The 20,827-nt window shown below is 39.0% G+C and overlaps 1 protein-coding gene across 6 annotated transcripts; it reads left to right on the forward strand.

Annotated features, from left to right (window-relative positions):
• The first annotated feature begins 79 nt into the window (after positions 1–79).
• Positions 80–20,730, forward strand: LOC6583253 (formin-like protein). 6 transcript variants are annotated; one of them, XR_006357505.1, is made up of 10 exons: positions 300–666; positions 11,407–11,490; positions 15,037–15,123; positions 15,714–17,384; positions 17,453–17,672; positions 17,743–18,035; positions 18,093–18,647; positions 18,710–18,829; positions 18,947–19,291; positions 19,685–19,773. XR_006357505.1 is itself a non-coding variant. In XM_015162790.3 (9 exons), the coding sequence occupies exons 1-9, from the start codon at positions 388–390 to the stop codon at positions 19,922–19,924; spliced, it is 3,549 nt and encodes a 1,182-aa protein (XP_015018276.1). In that variant the 5' UTR covers positions 80–387; the 3' UTR covers positions 19,925–20,730. The 6 variants fall into 6 exon arrangements, 4 of the variants coding, with proteins under 4 accessions (XP_015018276.1, XP_015018278.1, XP_002008926.1 ...); XR_006357506.1 differs by having other exon boundaries at positions 15,741–17,384; XM_015162790.3 differs by lacking the exon at positions 18,947–19,291 and having other exon boundaries at positions 80–666; positions 19,685–20,730.
• Positions 20,731–20,827: the final 97 nt, after the last annotated feature.

Below are 20,827 nucleotides of genomic sequence, written 5' to 3' on the forward strand. Positions count from 1 at the left end.
AAAAGAAACAACAACAAAACTAAAACCAGAGTATAAATTTGTTTCGGTTGATTTACAATATATAGACAATAATAAATTCACTGGCTGCAGGGCGAGCGCAGGCAAGGCAGCAACATCGCTTTGGATATCTTCAGCGGCATCAAAGAGCAACTCTCAAGTTGCCCCGAACGCACCCGTGCATTCTGTCGCACTGTATGGGGCGCGGTGTCCACGTCCCTTAGCACAGCGCTAACTGCGGCGAGCATCGAGGCCGGCGACGCCCGCGACGACGGTGGCGGTGGAGGCGGTGGGGCAGGCGGAGGTGGCGGTGGCGGCGGCTGGTGCAGCACAATAACAACAGCAACAACTGGCGCTGCATCGGCGAGCAGTGGCCGCTTTGCAACCATAATGGGCGCAGTCAAATCTCGGCCCATCACCAGTGCCGACGTGGACCGACAGGAGGATCAACGTCAGCAGCTGCCGCCCTTGCACCAGCATCAGCACCAGAACACGAACTCCATGCAGCGCAATGGCCATCACAGTGCGACGCTCCAGAAGCAGGATCTGCGCTACGACATTGGCTCCAGCTCCCAGTATCATCATGTGAGGCAGCCGAGCGTGCGCAGTCGCAGCCAGCAGCCCATGCCCACCACGGATGAGCTGGATCGTCGCTTTGCCAAAGTCTTGGTGAGTAGCTCCACAGGGGCAATCTATGAAATCCTTATCTCTTATATCCTAACACCCACAACCCTTGCTCTCGCTCTTTCATACTTTTTCAATACATGTGATTGGGAATGAGCTCATCGCGCTTAGTATATGCGCGCTTGTGTGTGTGTGAGTGAGTGAACGAATGTGTGTGTGTGTGTGCGTTGCGATAATCCCAGTCGAACTTGAAATCAAGTTAGAACTTGTCGTAACTAAATTAAGTCAAACTTCGCTCAGCTAAAAGCCCCAGTTTTATTTTATTTCAAATATGTTAATTCATTCAAAACAGAGCAGTTAATAATATTTTGTTGGATATTCGCATATAAAACAGTTGTTTTTAATTGGGAAACATTTATAATAGAATTCAGGTCTAGGAATTTAATGTAAAATCAATGAGGTTTATTCAGTCTTTTTCAATATATATAATTTATATGTATAAAACATTTATAAAAACATGTATAAAAACATTTATTTTTAATTGAAAATAATGACTCATGCTCAAAGATTTATTAAAATTGCTGTGACGAATAAAAATATTTAGCAAAAAGCGCAAGTTTAATTTTGTATAAATTATAATATATTATTTCATATGAGTAGATAAAGTAGACGTTTTTAATTAGGAGCAAAATATGATAATATTATTATATATATTTAAATTAGATTTACCGATGATTTAAAAACTGGTGTTTGATAAATTATACATTATTTCAATATATTCAAAGAAAATAATACTCTATTTATATTTTAAAAACTTTTGATTGAGTGATATATTTTGATTTTCTTGGATTATTATCACTTTATTTGTTAAAGCTTTTTATCTTGGAGCCTTGGACATTAAATCTAGATATTACGAAAAAAAAAATAATAAATAAATAAATAAATAGTAATAATTTATAATATTAGTTATATTTTTAAATTAAAAAATAATTATATGTGAAGAAAATACTCTTAGCAAAACCTTTAAAAATTGTAGAATGAATTTTATAGTTTCTATATCCCTATAGGGTTTAAAAGTTTAATGTTATTTTCTTTATCAATTTTCGAACGTGCATGACACAAAAAGGGAATTAAAATATAATCTGTATTTCCCAAACTGCGCCGTATACCTGCAGCAATAATTCACAGGCAATTTGCTTCCTGTTTTAAGATCGACAAAAGATCAATTCTCATGCATGCTTAGGAAATGCATGCGACTTTCTGTACGTTTGGCACGCACAGCAGTTCGGCTGTGTATTGTCTCGTGTGCGTTCTCTATGTATGCATGTGTGTATGTAAATTTATGTGTGTGTGTACACCTCTCTCGCTCACTCTGTCGCTGTGTGTCGGCGTTCTGTTCTGTTTGTCATGCATCTGAAGTGCGGCTGGCTCGCAGCAAGCCGCTCAACAAAGTCAACTTAATTAAACAATGGGCGCGCGCTTTTATATTGCCAAAAAGGAAAAAATATCAAATAAAATTTGTTGCTATAAAAAAGTACTTGAGTGCCACAAGAAACGAGTGTGACCCAATCCGAAGCCAAATCCGTAGCCCCAAGCCTCAGGCCCCAAGCCAAAGACAGAGACGCATGCAAATGGCAATTAAAAGCAAATTGATCGATTGTCGCCGCTCTCTTTCCCACTGCTGACTCATTCGGCTTAGCTTATCTGCCATTCGCACCCAAATTGAGAATAAGTATTGGAAAAAAAAGAAGCATACATAGCGGGAGAGAGAGCGAGAGGGAGAGAAGAGCAATACTAAAAACACGAAATCTTTATTTATATGCGCAGCTCGAGTTCTCACTTATCATCCATCGTTCCCAGTGGATGTAACATGAAACGCCGCTCGAACTCGTTCCCTTTTTCCCTTTTCTTTATGTTTTGTTTTTGTTCTTTCATATCTACCCCTCATATATATATGGGGGCATCATTGTTTTGTCAAGTTGCATGCAACATGTAAATATAGGTGATTTATGCGTGTAGGTAAATGATTAAAGCTCGTTAAGGCATCGCCTTACGGGTGGGAAAACTGATGTTTCCTAACTGATTCGCATGCATCTTAACATATTTAGAAAGTTGATAATTCTTCTAGGGGAATCTATTGGAAATTCAAATGAATAGCTGATTAAATATGGTATCGTATTATTTACAAGAGACAGAAATACGATTTTAAGCCAATATACATATAATTATAAATATTACTTATTAGCATCAACATTATTAATATTAATATCAAAAAGTTTATAAAGTTTAGTAGGCATAAATAATTATTTTGAAAATCAAAGACACCGAATTTGGTATATGAAATCTTTGAAATATGCAGACTTCAAATATTTCTTTGTATGTTTATTTTTGGAATACTCATTATTACTGATATATCTATAAAAAGAAATCCCACATGCATTGCAAATCACCATGATTTGGCAAAGAGTTAATGAAAGTAACAAGAAATATTTACAAAAATTCATAAGATAAAAATGAATGCCAATATTGAATAAATAATATATTGAATATTAATAAAAATATATAAAAAAATGCATATATACCTAATTTAAAAATAGAATCAAAGTCTAATAGTGTATATACATATATTTAAATAAATAATCTAATATATATAATAGTTAACTACAAAATGATACTAGGGAAAATTAAAAAATATTAAATATTAATATAATTTAATACGTATTCTACAATAATATTATACATATAGAATAATAATGTATAATATATGATATTAAAGCGTTCAAAATTAAATTAAATATAGTAGAATACCTCTAACTTTTACGTAAATAAATGAACTGTTGCTCGAATTTTCTTTCGCATATTTTCGCATTTGCTGCAATTAGCCACGTTTAAACGATTTCCATTGATCTTTTCCCTCAGCTGTTCAGTTGTTGTTGGCTTGCTTCAAGGGTATACAAACGTTCGATTTAAATTGCCATAGATAGCACTTGTTGTTCATTCTGGTTATTTTGTTTACCCCCTTTTTATACCCTGAACCCATTGAAAATGGGAAATCAGGGTATAATGGTTTTGTGAAAAAGTATGTAACGGGCAGAAGGAGGCGTGGCAGACCCCACAAAGTATATATATTCTTGATCAGCGTGACGAGCTGAGTCGATATAGCCCTGTCCGTCTGTCCGTCCGTCCGTCCGTCCGTCCGTCCGTCCGTATGAGTGCGTCGATCTCAGAAGTTATAAGAGCTAGAGAGCTGAAATTTGGCATGCATACTCGTGAGTACCATACGCAGTACGAGTTTGCTTTATTTTTTCGATAAATCGTCCGATAACTTTTTTATCGAGAATAATCGAAAAATTGATTTTGTTTTTGAAGCCTAATTTGAACACTTTTAGACCTGGAGTCTTCAAATTTGCGTTGTATATAAATTTAATCGATACAAAGATTTTGTGATTTACAGATTTTGGATACCACGCCCCCGTTTCCCCCAATTTGTAAAAAACGCATTTCAAATACTAGAGACTTGTGCTTTGGAATGTACACATATATTCACCATATGATTACACTCTAAAAGTTTCATTAAGATCGTATGTCTACAAAAGAAATTATTCAACAAATAAATTCTCATAATATTGCCCACACTGCAGCGCAGCCCAAGCGCAGTCGCTGCTTACTGCGCAGTTAGCAGAGCGCAGGCTTGTGCGTGCGTGTAGATGCATGTGTATGTATGTGTGCATAAAAGAAGTGCAGAATGATTAGAATATCAGCTTGGAGGGTTCAGGGTATCTCCTAGTCGAGCAGTCTCGACTGGAGCCTTCTTACTTGTTGGCACTGGAAGTGTTTAACTGTTTTGTTTATATTGAGTTGTTGTATTTGCTTTGTTTTCTTCTTTTTTTTTATTTTCATATAATTCTCCATAAATTTGTTTTGTCATTTCGGTAGCGTTCATCTGGCTTGGCCTCGTCTCGCCATTCGCAAAGGCTTAGGCTAATTTGTGTTTACTTTTGCTTCCCTCTTTGTCTCTCTTTCCGTATCTGTCTCTGTCTCTGCTTCTGCTTCTGCTTCTGTCTATTGCCCTTGCCACTGTCCGTGCCAAACAAGCGCCCACAATTGAAGGCAATTGTTTGCCCGATTCGTGGCTATAAATAGTTTGAGTTTTGCCAACATTGCCGCTAATAATTTGCGTTTTACGTCTAATCGGGTGCAGTAGTTGCTGCAGATGTTTCCGGTTAGCCGCGCGGGTTGACTGAACTCTCCGTATTTGCATGAGATGCATTCATCAAATTGACTTCGGTCTCTCAAGCTGAGCAAACAAATGTCTCGCAGCGACAGATGCGCGAATCTCCACAGAGCAGAGCAAACGCAACTTAATATGGCATCAACTTCATTTGATTTGTGCGCAAAAGACTATTTACAGTTGGCTAACTTCATTATTCCTCTACTGCATTGATGATAAGTTATATTTACTTTAAAGTTTTGCTATTTTGATAAGAATCTACGACTCAAAAGAGTCTTCAGTTTATTCTTTTATACACTAAACCAATCGAGTGGGAAATCGAGGCATAATGATTTTATTGTAATGTACGTAACAGGCAGAATATGATGTGGATAGTTTCCTTAAGATAGATATGTTCTTTATCAGGTGCTGAGTCGATGTTGTCCTCCTCGTTTGTCTGTCAGTTCGTATGATCGCGTAGATCTTTACAAGAGAATTTATATTGTTTGTAGCTGCCTATTAAGCACCAGTTTCTAATAATCGATAATTGTTACCGTTTAAATTTTTATCGAATTCAGTTATAAAATTGTCTGTGGTACATTTTTCGTTTTCGAGCGAGAAATTTCGTTTATTATTTAATGCATGTTTTATACAATTTTCATATTCTTTAGATTTCCAAATGCAAATTTTACATTTTATTTAGTTAATTTTAGTTTTAAGCTTGAGTTTTATTAGGTTGCCTCGTATTTTCTAGATTATTCAGATGTCATGTTGAAAATTTCGCTTTAAATACACAGATCTGACGAGGTTAAGGGTATCTCTTAGTCAATAATCTCCGATTATAGCTCTTTCGCTGTTTACTTACCTGACTCATTTTATTGGCTCTATGATATGTCTATGTCAATAAAAAGGTTTCTGAGAAATTTTCCAAGTAACATTACATTTCTATTACATTTCTATTAAAAAATAACAATAAATCTATTAATCATTTTATGGGTTTAATATACTTCAAGTCGATTGAGTTGTTTGATAATTCCAACTTATTGAAGGCTAAATACAATTTCTTATAGACCCTTTTTTCTTAGTTAATCACAAATAATTGTAAACTTATATTCCTAATTGGAAAATTAATTGCTAAATTTAATCTATAAATAAACATTGTACTATATAATTCGATACATGACATGTACAATTTGAATTACTAATGCCAATGAGATTTAATTATGCAGCTTTCTTTTATATGCAAGGTTATTAGGCAAGATATAGTTATAGATTCTCACATAACGTCCTTCTATATAAGATGTCCACGCTTTGGCTTTGTTGACTTAATGATAATTAATAGTTGGTTAATTTGTGTAATTGCATTTTAATATCCATAAAACTTAATAGGCTCAATGCATTGGCTCCGACTGTCTGTGGTGGTGGTGGTGGTTGTGGTGGTGTTGGTGGTGCTGTTGCCTCTTTGTCTGCTGCTGTGGGTGTTGTCAGACTAACCACATAAAATCCTCATTAATTTACAAGCTTTCACGCGAGACACAAATGACTTTCACTCATTTAATCACGCCCGCCATTATCGTCTGCATAATCATCATTGTGATCATCATGAAACGGCATCAGTAGCCGACGCAATTAACTTTGTTTAGAATAGATAATAGCCATTACGTTCAATCCGTTCAGTTCAGACCTCCCTAATGCCCTAATGGCATTTTCAGTGGCTGACAAAAAGCACAGATGTTTTTTTTTTTTTTTTTTGCTGAATTAATTCTCATTGTTTATAGGCATTCATTCAGCACTATGATGACTTTGTCAGAGTTTGCCCGTTTGCTGGCCTTTATCTAACGACTGCAGAAACCAAAGAGGAACACATGCTGTCTGTGTGTATGTGTGTGTGTATTTATCTATTTTGTATATATCTATATTTGTATACTATGTGCATTTACAGTTCGCATTGGCTTATCGTTTCGCTTCGACTTCCTTGGCGGTCCCCTTTGGGGGCATTCGCTTCTTGTAGTCTCTAGGCAAAAAGCAAGGCTAGCTGCATCTGTTATTGTGCTCGCAGAAAAAGCGTAAACGAGCATAGACTCGATGTGAACTGATGTAAGACCGATCCCAAACAGGCCAAGTAGAACACATAAATTACAATGCAGTTTGCTCTGCATCTGCAGCTAAGCGCGCATAATTATAATTAAGTGTGCGAACTTAAGATTGGAAACGATGCATTGCTCATTTATGGCTTAGGCGTATCGAGCAAGCATCGGGGTTTTTATTCAATCTAATTCTGAGGCACATAATAATTCTATATGGGGAAATATGCAAGTTCTTCTGACTTTGTATGCAGATCGTGATTCCTTAGTTATTTTTAGGTTTGCCAAAGTTGGCAAAGACTATATCATCAATTCCTTTCCGAGGATGGCAACTTCTCATATATTATATGTCTTTGACACAACTGCGTGTTCCTTGTCTTATTTCCTTTTTTGTTGATTATTGACGATTTACTCCGCTGGGTCTTCTCTGCCACCCACGCACTTTCATTGTCTTGCATTGTCAACTGTATCTCTCTTTCTCGACTTCCATTATTTTCTCCTGCAATCGACGTCTCTCTCTCTCTCTCTCTGAAATCCCACTGCCCATTTATTTTTTCTCTCACTCTTATTGTCATAAGTTTTATTCTTCCATTCTTTTTGTTACTGCTTTTACAATTGCCCTTCTTCCTCTTTCACTTATATATTTAATTGATGAAAATCGTACAGTATTATAGCTTGGCTATGCCTAACTATCTCTTGCTTGGTTGATTTATTCATTTCTCACATTCTATGTCTCTTTCAGTCTCTCTCAATTTCAGTCTGGTTCTCTCTCTCTCTACCAATTTCTCAATACTCTCTATCTCTCTCTCTCTCTCATTTTCTCAATCTCTTTCATGTTCTCTCTCTATCTTTCTCTCTCATTCAGACAATCTCGCTCATGTTATTTCTCTCACTCGGGTTATTTGTGTCTCTCTCTCTCTCTCTCTCTCTCTCTCTCTCTCTCACTCACTTGTGTTCAATCTCTCTCTATCCCTGCCCATATCTCTCACTCTTACACTCGTTTCCTTGTCCTTGACTCTCCATTCTGTGTTAATGAAATTCGCATAGAGAGGCTATAATTTCTGCATTTATTAATACTTCTGGCTTTGAAATAGTTTTCATTTATATAAAATTATAAATTAAGAAGCATTGCATTCACGTCTTAGTGTTTGTTAGTTATTTCGCTGAGCCATTTATTACCTGATGCTGATTAAGTGAATTTTCGCATGATCTCGTTTTTTTCACAGTCAATTATTATACGAATTTACACGAGACTTCCCAGTTTTTAGTTGTGTGTTAATTAAGTTTAAACAATTACTTCATTGTCATGCAATTTTTTCTTTCTGCTTTCTTTTGTTTATATTTTTTTTTATATACTGTAAATTATGAAACGTGCTGTATGTAATATTTGATTTGATAAACATTTCGCAGCCGTGCAATGAGTAAATGAAAATTGCAATTGAAAATGAATGCAATGTCTTATTGATTGATATTGTTATTATTATTATTATTGCAATTATTGTGTGCTTTGGGGAGTGTGTGCCTTTGTTATTTACTGCGAGGGTTGCTCGTTGCTTTGTTGCTCCGTTGCCCTTGCCAATGGCCCCAGTCACCTTTTTTTTTTTTTTGCTTCCGCCCCCCGCTTGCTCCTCTGCTCCACACATTCTGTTCCGCTCGGCCTCTTGGCGCTGAGTGATTTGCCTCGACGCGTTTTTTAAATAACCAACAATATAGCTATACGACTGTGTATACTTCGGAATAATAAATGACAAAGCCTCTCTCTTTCAATCTCTCCCTCTCTCTCGCTCTCGCTCCGACTCACATGGGTCGCTTAATATTTATGCCAGAGCAGGCAAAAATAAGTAGCGGCATTTTTTCCTATATAAATTAGTCGTCAACACAAAATAATCCAACTGCCCAGCCGTCGTACCGGATACGCATTTTAAAATTTTGTTCAATGAATGTTTGCGCTTGTGTGTGTGTGTGTGTTTGTTTGTTTGTGTGTGGGTGTGCATAATGGGCGACTCTGGTACCCCCTTTTGAGCAGGCCGATCTACGCTCTTGTCATATGACTAAGCATCAGATTCCGGCGCACTATGAAAGTATTTCCCTTTGATTAAAATGTAGACTCAATAATATTCTATTTTTTTTATTTATTTTTTTATAAATATAAATTTATTTTTTATCAACATTCATAGGGTATTTTGCTTTTCTGTCTATTAATTTGCTTTCTTTTCTACTATGTAGTAGACCGCGCAGCAGGGCATGATTCATTAAAAAATGGAATACGCAAATCGTGTTGGCGAACAGATTTAATACTGAGTAATCTCAAGAGCTCATAAATTCTTTGCTGAGAGATGTGTAGAGGCAAGGGATTGCTACTTAAAAAAAAAGAATAAGTTTATAAACAGCTTCTCAATTTCGTTTTTGATTCCATTGAAATTTTATTTCATTTCACTTGCCTGAATTTCACTGGAACTAAATTGAATTTTCCAATTTTTTATATATATATGCATATAGTATATATTAGTAGATATGTGTATACATTTATTTTTTATTCTGATCAACATCCTGACCAAAATGACGCCTTTTTCATCTTCACACTCACACACACCCAGACACACACACACACACCATCCACACCCTTTCCTGCGTCGCCTGTTGGCACTCCAATTAGAAGTTTGCCACGGCTGCACCCAATTGAAGTCACGTAAACGTATTTGCTGACTTCATTATGGCTGGGATATTCTCAGTAAAATGTAAAAAATACAATATATGGATATTTACCCGTACAATTTAAGTACAATGGCATCACACTCGGCTGCCAGTGGTTGGGCTGATTGATGTTTTTGGTTGAGTGAATCGGAGTCATAAAAAACTCATTGGAAGCCACAGATACTTCGTGGCATCGATGTAAATGCCTCAGCTCTATAGCAAATTCTATTTAAATGTCAGTGCTGCTCAACAGGTGCAGCCTGGTGCCTGGTGCCTGGTGGCAGGTGTAAATTTAATATCGTCTAGCCATGAAATGTTCCTAGGTTTACCTTTGATCAACAAAGCAACAGACGTTGCAGCTGTGAAATCTAGTAAATATCAACAACAGCGCTATTTCAGCTAATTTATATATTTATATGTATTACATATTTTTACATTTATGCAAGTGCCTGTCGAGAAGGTTCTATAAATTGTATCTAATATCCTCTCAGTTCTTATCACAAGATATATACATATCTAGCGCTCCTTTTCATTAATTAAGCTTCAGTTCCCTTATCTCAGTCTCAGCTCCTTATCGCTGAGGCCTCTCGGGGCGACCGCAGCCGTATTGCATATATCTTCTCAGCGTGGAATTTGCGGTTAGCTTAATCAGTAAACGTCATTTTTGTTTAAATAGCTGGTTTGCATGGAATCCGCTTTAGTTTTTATCAGTCAAGGATTTTAGGTGTCGTTGCTACTGAAAAGCAAGATCGTTTACTTTAGGGCAATATCACTTATAGGAGATCAAAGTAAACGAGAATTGAGATTTTTAAATATTGACTGGGTGATTTAAAAAATTCCTTTGTGTAGTACTTAACGCCGGAATGGCATTATAATATGCGATTTCTAGAAGGAAGTTGCGTCGTAAGATGTAAAGTTATTGGCATACCTGCCGGATGAATCATAGATTAAGAGGTTTTCAGTAAAACTGGCTTCTATTTTATGTATATACAAGTTTTGAAATAGTTTTAATCATTGTTAATAGAGCTTAATACAGCTATATGAAGTACTTTAAGTTTTGTATTTTGCTATAAAACTGTTTTCCCATTAAAAATGGGGTCTTGGCCGATCTTTACATTTTCCTGATAATATGAACTGATTTTTCTTGGTAGTTCCAAAGTAATATAAAATACAATTTATGTATTTCTTAGGTTCTTGTTTTGTTATTGACATATCTATATTGACTCACATTGGATGAACTGATTCAACTAGTCATCCTTATAGACTAATAGACTATCACGCCCTTTTCTGCCTGTTGAATTTATTTTCACAAAACCACTATACCCCATAATCCGGGTTTCAATGGGTGCAGGGTATAAATACTATTAATTTTGAAACAGCTGCTCGCTACGTTTTCAAGTATTTCCAGCTAGAACAATCTTTGGGTTTAGCTTTAACTAAACTCATGCTTAACTAAAATCATGAGATAAGTACAGCACACTAAACAACTTCAAGGGTAGATATAGAGTATACCAACCAAGTTTTCAACATTTTCTTCGATCAATCTTAGTTGAGTCTGTTTCCTTGACGGCTTCAGCTGGACTATCAGCGGAAATCAAATTGGGATTTGATAGTCGGGAAAGACCTTTGTCAGTCCATTAATGCAATTCGTTTGCATTGTTGTCTTTTGCAACTCGACTTTAAAGACGTATTTATATTTCTGCACACTTTTATGGCCATTAGCTAATGGCTTTTAATTTGTATGGCAATTATTCATGTTGGTTATTATATTTTTCGTTTTTGTCTTTTATCGCACAGGCTTCGATGGATCTGCCACCGGACAAAGCAAAGCTGTTGCGTAACTACGATGACGAGAAGAAGTGGGACATGATATGCGATCAAGTAAGTAGAGTTCATAATTTCAAGACTTAAGTGCTGTGCCATGACTAAACAGCCTAAACCGCCGGCCAGCCCACTTGGCCCCTGCCGCTGGCAGACCGCATGGCTGCGTGTTTATCATCATCATTCGGTCCGCAACTTCCTGTTTATGCCAAACGCAAATTTTTGCAGATTAAATGTGTAGTGCGACAGTAGTATTGTGGTAGTGGTAGAGCCAGCCCCCGCCACTCCTTGCACCGCTTTGTCTACCAAACAGCGGGGCGGAAGGCCAACGCCTAAAACAGTTTCTAGTCTTGAACTGTGACCTTTCGGAGCCCACTCGACAGTGTCGCGCAGCTTTAATTAACTATGCCAAATGTCATTCGCTTTAATTGTAGCTCACATGAGAGCTAGGTAAACACAGCAGCAAATTCAACTAACTTGTAAATTATATAATGTGAGATAGTTTGTGGTTTTATAGTGTCAACAAGATTCAAGATTGAAATATTTTCTTATTATATTAGATTATCCAGCTAGAGATATATTATTACAATGAGATGATTTTCTAAATCATAATAGTAATTGCTCATTACTATATAATATAGCTATATATAAGATAGCTTGAGGTTTTATAGTCTCGATATAGATATATTTTTTATTAGATCTCAATTCAGTCAGAGAAACAATTCAATCTTGTTGCTATGTCAATAGAGGAACTGTCGAAATATGTGAAATTATTCTTGATGATTCATTATTCAAGATGAATCATGAAAAATCTTCACTGTATAGGGTTTAATAAAGCCCTAAACAAGAGATAAGCTTTAGAAATATTTAAATGTAGATAGAGGGTTAGCTTTAGGTTAGGTTATTGGGTTCACATTTTTAGTTCACTTACAGCTCACACTTCCTTGAGGAGGCCAAATCGTGCGTTAACCTTGCCAACTGTCAACCTGTTCCGAAAAACCCATTAACTCATTTTGAGCATCATCATTTATAAAACCCTCTCTAGCTGACATCTGAACTACGTAGCACTTGATGTTCATATCTGAGTATAATTTATCTTGAAACTCGCGCAGCTCCGAACTCGGCTTAGCTCCGCCTGAGCCTCATATTAGGCATGTGTTTTGGGTTGATATGGATCTGCGCATACATGTGTATATACATTATGTATTTTATTTGTATATATCTTCTATATATATTATATGTATGTATATATCATTATTCAGTGCGTGCTCGACGTTCGCTTTTTTGTTGATGTCGCTTGTCGCGTTTGAAGCTTGTAAAAGTGCAAAATGAATCCAATTTCAAAACGATTTGGGCGCTCGCTGAATTCAAATGGCGTTGAACAACGCTCGTCGCGCTCTGGGGCATTAAATAAACCATATATAACATCTGAGTATTATATTAAGCCACACATAGAACGCCAAATGGGCGTCAGTGTGGGGGCTCCAATAAAAACACACACACACACACATGTCAACAAGGCTACATGTGTTATAGAGCCATGTCTACACACAAGTCCACATTGCGTGCTCTGTTTGGGGAGTTATGATGAAACTATTAACGTGTGCGACAGAGCGTGCCATGGTTCGGTTTTGGTTCTACATCGGCTCTGGCCGGAGCACTAAACTGGGTCACTGAATTTTCAAGAGCTGCGCCTACAAAATATTCGCCAATGGCGTTGGAGTAAGCACGATGCAATCAAACATTGTCGATGCTCAGGAGTGTAGAATAGGAAGTTACTCCTTGCTGATCTGTAAAGTATTTACTATCATAAATGGTCTCTCAATATTCGAAAATTTTCTTGATTTTTTGATAATTTTTGAAATATACAATTTTGTAGGCATTAGATAACATTAATGAAATTATGTTGTTTCTGCTTGCTGATCTTTAGATTTTTCTAGCATGTATTTCATATAAAAGAATTGCCTATGAACACTTAAAAGTTTGCTAAGCTCTTCATCTAGATAATATCAGATGATTATTGAGCTGGGATACATATCATATCATATTAATATTTTAGATCATATTATTTTAACTTTATTTTTAAAAGAGAGCAGTTAACTAAGGCGGAACGAACCCCTTATTGCCAATAACCTAGGCTTTCTAGATGAAAGAGCTCGGCTTTCTCAAATAGATATTTCATTCCAGGCTCAAATGTTTCCCTTTAAGCCATTGCCATATATTCCACCAAGTCGATTCTTGCCCGTTTCCTGCATAATACAGGGTATGCCTAAATCTGCAGAGCTCGTCGTCGCAGTCTTGCCTTTTTTCTGCTTCTTCTAAACCGCCTGCATGCCAACAGACCTGTTTTCCATAATTCAGCCAACTTCTTGAATGAAAACGCAGCCCAAACCCACAAACAATGGACGTTGGAGTCGCGAGGACTTCAGCTGCTGCTACGGCCAATCCCACAACCCATGGCAATCCGATCCATGGCAGCGCAGCACCACCAACACCACCACCACTACCACTAGTACCACCACGCTCTCAGCGGCTCGCAGTGACAAAATGCAAATTATTATGACTGCGATAAATTGCAGTTTTTAATCGCTGGAGCCGCTCGGACGCCCCATACCTGGTTAAATATACATATATAGAAGCAGCTATATATATACAGATATATATATAGGAGTATATCTGTATATATATTTGGTTTTTTTCTATTTATGCCGTCGCAGTCGCAGTCGCAGTTTGACTAGGAAAAGAATGAAACTGGTTTTCTTTTTTACTCCGTGAAGTTGCACAGGCAAAGCACCAAAACCCACACATAGTTTTAGTTGTAGTCATGCGTTGCTTTTGTTGTTGTTGTTGTTGTTGTTTTGGTGTTTTGTTGGCATAGTAAAAAGCCAAAAACAAGTATACCACGCTTCATGCTTAAAAAAATGTTTAAAGTTAGGCAAGCTATCGATGCTTATATGATCGCTGTGGTCTTGTGCGTTCCAAAGAGCTGAAGACAGCGAGCTATTGGCAGCCAGAGAGGGACAGATATAGAGAGAGGGCTCTACCGTAAACATGGCACTCAAATATGCAGTTGGCAGAGGCAACAATACCAACAACAACAACAACAACAACAACAACAACAACAACGGCAACGCAACACAACACCCAAAGCAAAACAAAAGTAAAAGCCGCTAAGTTAGTGTTAATGCTTGAGAGAGGAGGTATTTTCCATTTGGCCTCTGTCCAGCACTTTTTTGGTTAGTCAACAATTTCTATAAACTCGTGGATTGCGGCAGTTACCGTGTTTAATTGATTGTCTATAATTGGGAAAGTTTTCGGGTCTGAGCAGAGCAGTTGATCTCGATCATTAATCAAAAACTGTGCTATTTCCGCCTGATTTAAAAATAAATCAAGCTTTAAATACAATATAGAAATATACAAATAATTTATGAATCTTCTATGGACTTAAGGGAAGGTAAGGGATTTACTTAGGTCTCTTCAAAGTTTGTTTATTTGAGTACATTCTTAACCATTCTGAATTAAGTTCATAGTATTTTCCTTAAATTTGAATTTTACTAACCTCAAACACAGATTTTACTAACCTCAACTACTTTTTATCGTTTACAGGAAATGGTGCAGGCGAAGGACCCTCCCTCCCATTATTTGAGCAAGCTGCGAACCTACTTGGATCCAAAGGCGTCGCGCAGTCATCGGGTAAGTTGGCAATTGGAGCCAGTTGGCTGACTGGCTGAAGTGTTGAAAGTTGGTGGTGCGTATAGCTCTCGTAACGACTGTGTGTCTCTCTCACTCTCTATCTCTGTCTAATTTGTCCTTAAGAGCGTTAGCTCTTCCTGTGTAGCTGTAGTAACTATTCGAACATGTACTATTGTAGCTCACTGTAGTTCACTGTGTGGTGCCTTTGTCTGACTCCTGTTGTTGCAGAGAAGCGACTGAATTAACAACTTATTCGATCCAAGCCAAAATACCAGAACCTAAAAGACTATCTAAATTATAATAAAACATTTCTATTACTCCAATATTAATGTGTAAATTTCAATTTCTCTACTCACAACACACACACACACACAAACATACACACGCACAACCAACCCATCACGATGTTTCCCTTTTCTAATGCACATTACCTGACATTTCCCTGCACCGAACAATTGAATCATCCAATCATTAATCATTACGCCCTGCGCTCATTATCCTGTTTTCCATGTTCCAACACGAACTCTTCCCCTTTCCTATCTCTTTCTCTCTTTCTCTTTCTCTCTCTCTCTCTCTTTCTACACTTACAGCTTTACCTCTTCTACTTTCTTTGTCAGAAACGTAAGATGGTCGGGGAATCGACGTCGACACAGGTGCTGCGGGATCTAGAGATCTCGCTGCGCACCAACCATATCGAATGGGTCAAAGAGTTCCTGGACGACACCAACCAGGGCCTAGATGCTCTCGTTGATTATCTCAGCTTTCGGCTGCAGATGATGCGACACGAACAGCGTCTGCAGGGCGCTCTGTGTGCGTCCGAGGAACGTTTGAATTTGATCAATGGCCTAGATGCCAGCGAGGTGGTGTTGAACAACAGCTCGATGAGTCCTGGCGGTGGGGCGAACAATGCCAATCTGACAAACGGCTCTCTAATGCTAGACGGCTCCCGACAGCAGTCGGGCACCCACAGCAATCATTCGCATTCCTACAGCTTTGTGCGACCCACGATTGCCGAGGTGCTAGACAGCCCCAGCCTGAAGCGGCGATCGCGTCACATCGCCAAACTGAATATGGGCGCTGCCACGGACGATATACACGTGTCCATAATGTGCCTGCGAGCGATCATGAACAACAAGTACGGCTTTAATATGGTCATCCAGCATCGCGAGGCGATAAACTGCATTGCTCTGAGTCTAATACACAAGTCGCTGCGCACCAAGGCGCTGGTGCTGGAGCTGCTGGCGGCGATATGTCTGGTCAAGGGCGGGCACGAGATCATTTTGAGTTCCTTCGATAACTTCAAGGATGTGTGCCAAGAGCAGCGGCGCTTCCAGACGCTCATGGAGTACTTCATGAACTTCGAGGCCTTTAACATTGACTTTATGGTTGCCTGCATGCAGTTCATGAACATTGTGGTTCACTCTGTGGAGGACATGAACTACCGCGTCCACTTGCAGTACGAGTTTACGGCTCTGGGCTTGGATAAGTATTTGGAGCGCATACGGCTAACCGAGTCTGAAGAGCTGAAGGTGCAGATATCCGCCTACTTGGACAATGTCTTTGATGTGGCTGCATTGATGGAGGACTCGGAAACCAAGACGTCGGCACTGGAGCGTGTGCAGGAGCTTGAGGATCAGCTGGAGCGCGAGATAGATCGCAACTCAGAGTTCTTATACAAATTCGCCGAGCTAGAGACGGAGAACCAAACACTGAAAGCGGAGCGTGACCAGTTGGCGATGCTGCGCCAGCAGTCGGAGGAGCAGCTCAATGCACTCCAGCGCATGCTGCAGCAGAACGAGCAGGAGCTCAAGAAACGTGATACACTGCTACACAATAAGAATCTGGAGCTGCAAACACTTTCCCGTTCACTGCCTCGATCCGCTTCCAGCGGCGATGGCTCCTTGGTGAACGGCAGTCTGCTGACGTGCTCAGCGAATGGTGCAGTGTCACCACCACCTCCACCACCGCCGCCCATGCCAGCAGCAGCAGCGCCACCACCGCCGCCTCCTCCAGCGCCTCCTGCGCCGCCACCGCCGCCCATGATGCAGGGTCTGACTCCACTGGGCAGTCCGAACGGTAGCGTCACCTCAACAGTTCCCTCCCCGCCTCATGCGCCGCCCATGCTCAGCTCGTTCCAGCCTCCGCCACCACCAGTTGCTGGTTTCATGCCAGCTCCAGATGGTGCCATGACCATCAAACGCAAGGTGCCCACCAAATACAAGCTGCCAACGCTTAACTGGATAGCGCTGAAGCCGAATCAGGTGAGTTTTACAGATTTTCGATTAATTTCATCTTTATTAATTAAAATTTATTCAAATCTGTGCTTCAGGTTCGCGGCACCATATTCAATGAGCTGGACGACGAGAAGATCTTCAAGCAAATCGACTTTAACGAATTCGAAGAACGCTTCAAAATCGGCATCGGTGGCCCACTCCACAATGGCAGCAATGGCAGCGAGGTGGATGGCTCTCTCTCAACCTATCCCAGTAAACGTTTCAAGAAGCCCGATAATATCTCGCTGCTGGAACACACGAGGTTAAGAAACATAGGTAAACAGCTTGTAAATATGCAACGATTTTTTGTTTTTACATACACACATTTCTTTCGTTTATCTTTCAGCAATCTCTCGTCGTAAATTGGGCATGCCCATTGATGATGTTGTTGCGGCCATACATAGTTTAGATTTAAAGAAGTTGTCGCTGGAGAATGTGGAGCTGCTGCAAAAGATGGTGCCCACCGAAGCGGAGGTTAAGGCCTACAAGGAATTCATAATTGAACGCAAGGATCAGCAGCTGCTCACCGAGGAAGACAAGTTTATGTTGCAATTGTCGCGCGTTGAACGCATCTCCTCCAAGCTGGCCATTATGAATTACATGGGCAACTTTGTCGATAGTGTGCATCTCATCAGTCCGGTAAGATGTCGCACGACTCCATAATACACTTTTCTTATCCTCTTTTATCTCTCACAGCAAGTTCAGTCGATCGCCAGCGCCTCGAACTCCCTGAAGCAGTCTCGCAAGTTCAAAGCTGTGCTGGAAATAGTGTTGGCGTTTGGCAACTATCTTAATAGCAACAAGCGCGGACCGGCGTATGGCTTTAAGCTGCAATCTCTGGACACATTGATTGACACAAAGTCAACTGATAAGCGGTCTTCGTTGTTGCACTACATTGTGGCCACGATAAGGGCCAAATTTCCGGAGCTTTTGAACTTTGAGTGCGAGCTATATGGCACAGAAAAAGCAGCCTCAGTGGCATTGGAGAACGTTGTGGCCGATGTGCAGGAGCTGGATAAGGGCATGGAGCAGGTGCGCAAGGAAGTCGAGCTGCGTGTGAAGGGCACACAGACACACATACTGCGGGACTTCCTGAACAATTCCGAGGACAAGCTGAAGAAGATTAAGAGCGATCTGCGGGTGGCACAGGATGCGTTCAAAGAGTGTGTGGAATACTTTGGGGACTCGTCACGAAATGCGGACGCAGCTGCATTCTTTGCGTTGATCGTGCGCTTTACACGTGCCTTCAAAGTAAGCGAGAGTATTTGAATACATATATCTATATACTTAACATATATTCAAATTCATTTTAGCAACTCGATCAGGAGAACGAGCAGCGTCGCCGACTAGAGCAGGCAGCTGCTTTGGCAGCCACGAAGAAGGAGAGCGATCAGGTTATGCTGCGCAATAAGTTCAATCAGAAAAAGCAACAGGTGAGTGGACGGCTGAATGGAAGCTTATCAGCCACCAAGACGGCCACATCTTTCAAGTTGGTGACATTCATTTGATTGTTATGGAAATGTAACCTGTTATGCTTTTGATTTATGCAGCAAATACATTGCCTGCTTGACTTTGCCAAGCAGCATAGCACTGTGGACATGTCTCCCTAACTGCATACAATACTATTTATAGTATAACACCCAAGGCAACATCCTCAACCTTAGCACGTATGGGTTATTTGGCTAACATACTCTAGTAATACACCATTTGGGGCGGGCGGCTGTGGGGCGCGGGTTTGAATTGGGCCAACAACCTAGACCTAAACCCAAGCAACCAACCACCAATAGCATCTCCACACCACAACCACAACCACCACCACCACAACCATCCACTAGCTTCTAATCGAGTACTTTGGGGGCGCATTTGACGGACGTTGTTTGTGTTTATATCCTAGTGTAAGTCGCTTGGCTGGTGTGTATATTGTCCCCTAACATTTGGCTCACACTAATCCCTAGCGTCTAAATTCTGACTTGTTGCTCTCTGCTAATCCAATTGCCAAAAGAAATCTCATTAATTCGGATCAATACCAAATAAATTTGTGTGTATATTATGTGTAAAATTGTGGTAAACATACTCATTGTATAGTATATTAAGATATATAGTGATATATAGTGCGCTTAACAATTTAATCAAATGCTTTTCGCATATTACTAATATTCGCCAAATATGTGCTAAATGCTAACTTGGAAACTAATCCACGCTAAGTCTATTGGTCACTTCGGTGGGTGCTGGTTAATTTTTAATCTGACAATTTTTCTCTTTCGTTTTCAATGCATGTTGTGAATCAGTTGCCTACAACTTGCGCACTCTCCTTGCAGGATGCCGTCATCAATGAGCTGAAGAGCAAGACGCACTCGGTGCGCGAGAAGAAGCTGCTGCAACAGGACGAGGTCTACAATGGCGCTCTCGAGGACATACTGCTGGGGCTCAAGAACGAGCCATATCGCAGGGCAGACGCTGTGAGGCGCTCCCAACGCCGACGCATCGATAATCGCTTGTCGCGCACTCTAGAGGAAATGGACTGCTAGACCAGCTGGCTAGTTGGTTGGCTGTAGGACTGGGCAGAGGCAAAAATCAAAATTGAAAAGCGAATCGAAAAACGAATGTGTAAAAGTCTTAGATAAAGAAACTAAAATATGTGATCGGGCGATTCAATTTCTTTGGTCAGTTGCTCCCAGACACATATGCACACACATACAGAAATACACACATTCCCCGCTTTTAACATTGTGCTATCATTGAAATTTATATTTTTCGTTTATATTTTCGTAATATACCAAAATTTTACATTTTTCCAGTACTATTGATTCAGTACCTATTCTGTGAATCTCATTTCTGCTATTCTGCTATTGAGATATTCTGTCGCCAAAATTTATGAAATTGCATTTTATATTTGGTTGCATTAGGTATAAGTTATAAAATTACAAATTTTTACAGTGTATTTATCGAAAGTTCAATTGTTATATTTAAAGTGTGTAAATATATGTATGCATATATATATTCTATGATTATTAATATTTTGAATAAGTTTTAAACCAAATTGGAATTTTGATTTGCATCCGAGATGGCAATGAAGTTTTTTACACTTTACTATTATATATTTAGTTATATTTCTATCATTTTTACACATATTGCTTAAGTAATAAATTGTATGCATGCGTATAATACATTTTATTGTAAATTTCCTATTATATACGTGTATTGTTTTTTATATATTTTGTTGTATTTTATAATCTACATATATTTAACACATTTTGCACACTGCTTAAACAAAACGAGAAAAAAATCGAATACTGCAATAAACACAAATAAAAGCGCCAAATATTGCAAGCAACATGAACAATTTTTATATGCGAATTACATTTTTTAGAAAGTTTTTTAAAAATATACAAACTAACGGAAACAGAAAATAAAAACAAACACATTTTATA

Source organism: Drosophila mojavensis, unplaced genomic scaffold (assembly GCF_018153725.1).
Source record: "Drosophila mojavensis isolate 15081-1352.22 unplaced genomic scaffold, ASM1815372v1 contig_74, whole genome shotgun sequence".
NCBI lineage: Eukaryota > Metazoa > Arthropoda > Insecta > Diptera > Drosophilidae > Drosophila > Drosophila mojavensis.

Coding starts and splice junctions, on each gene's coding strand:
- LOC6583253 (XM_015162790.3), top strand. CDS start 388: ATGGGCGCAGTCAAATCTCGGCCCATCACCAGTGCCGACGTGGACCGA. Junction 667..11,406: donor GTCGCTTTGCCAAAGTCTTG/GTGAGTAGCTCC, acceptor TTTATCGCACAG/GCTTCGATGGATCTGCCACC. Junction 17,385..17,452: donor TAGCGCTGAAGCCGAATCAG/GTGAGTTTTACA, acceptor TCTGTGCTTCAG/GTTCGCGGCACCATATTCAA.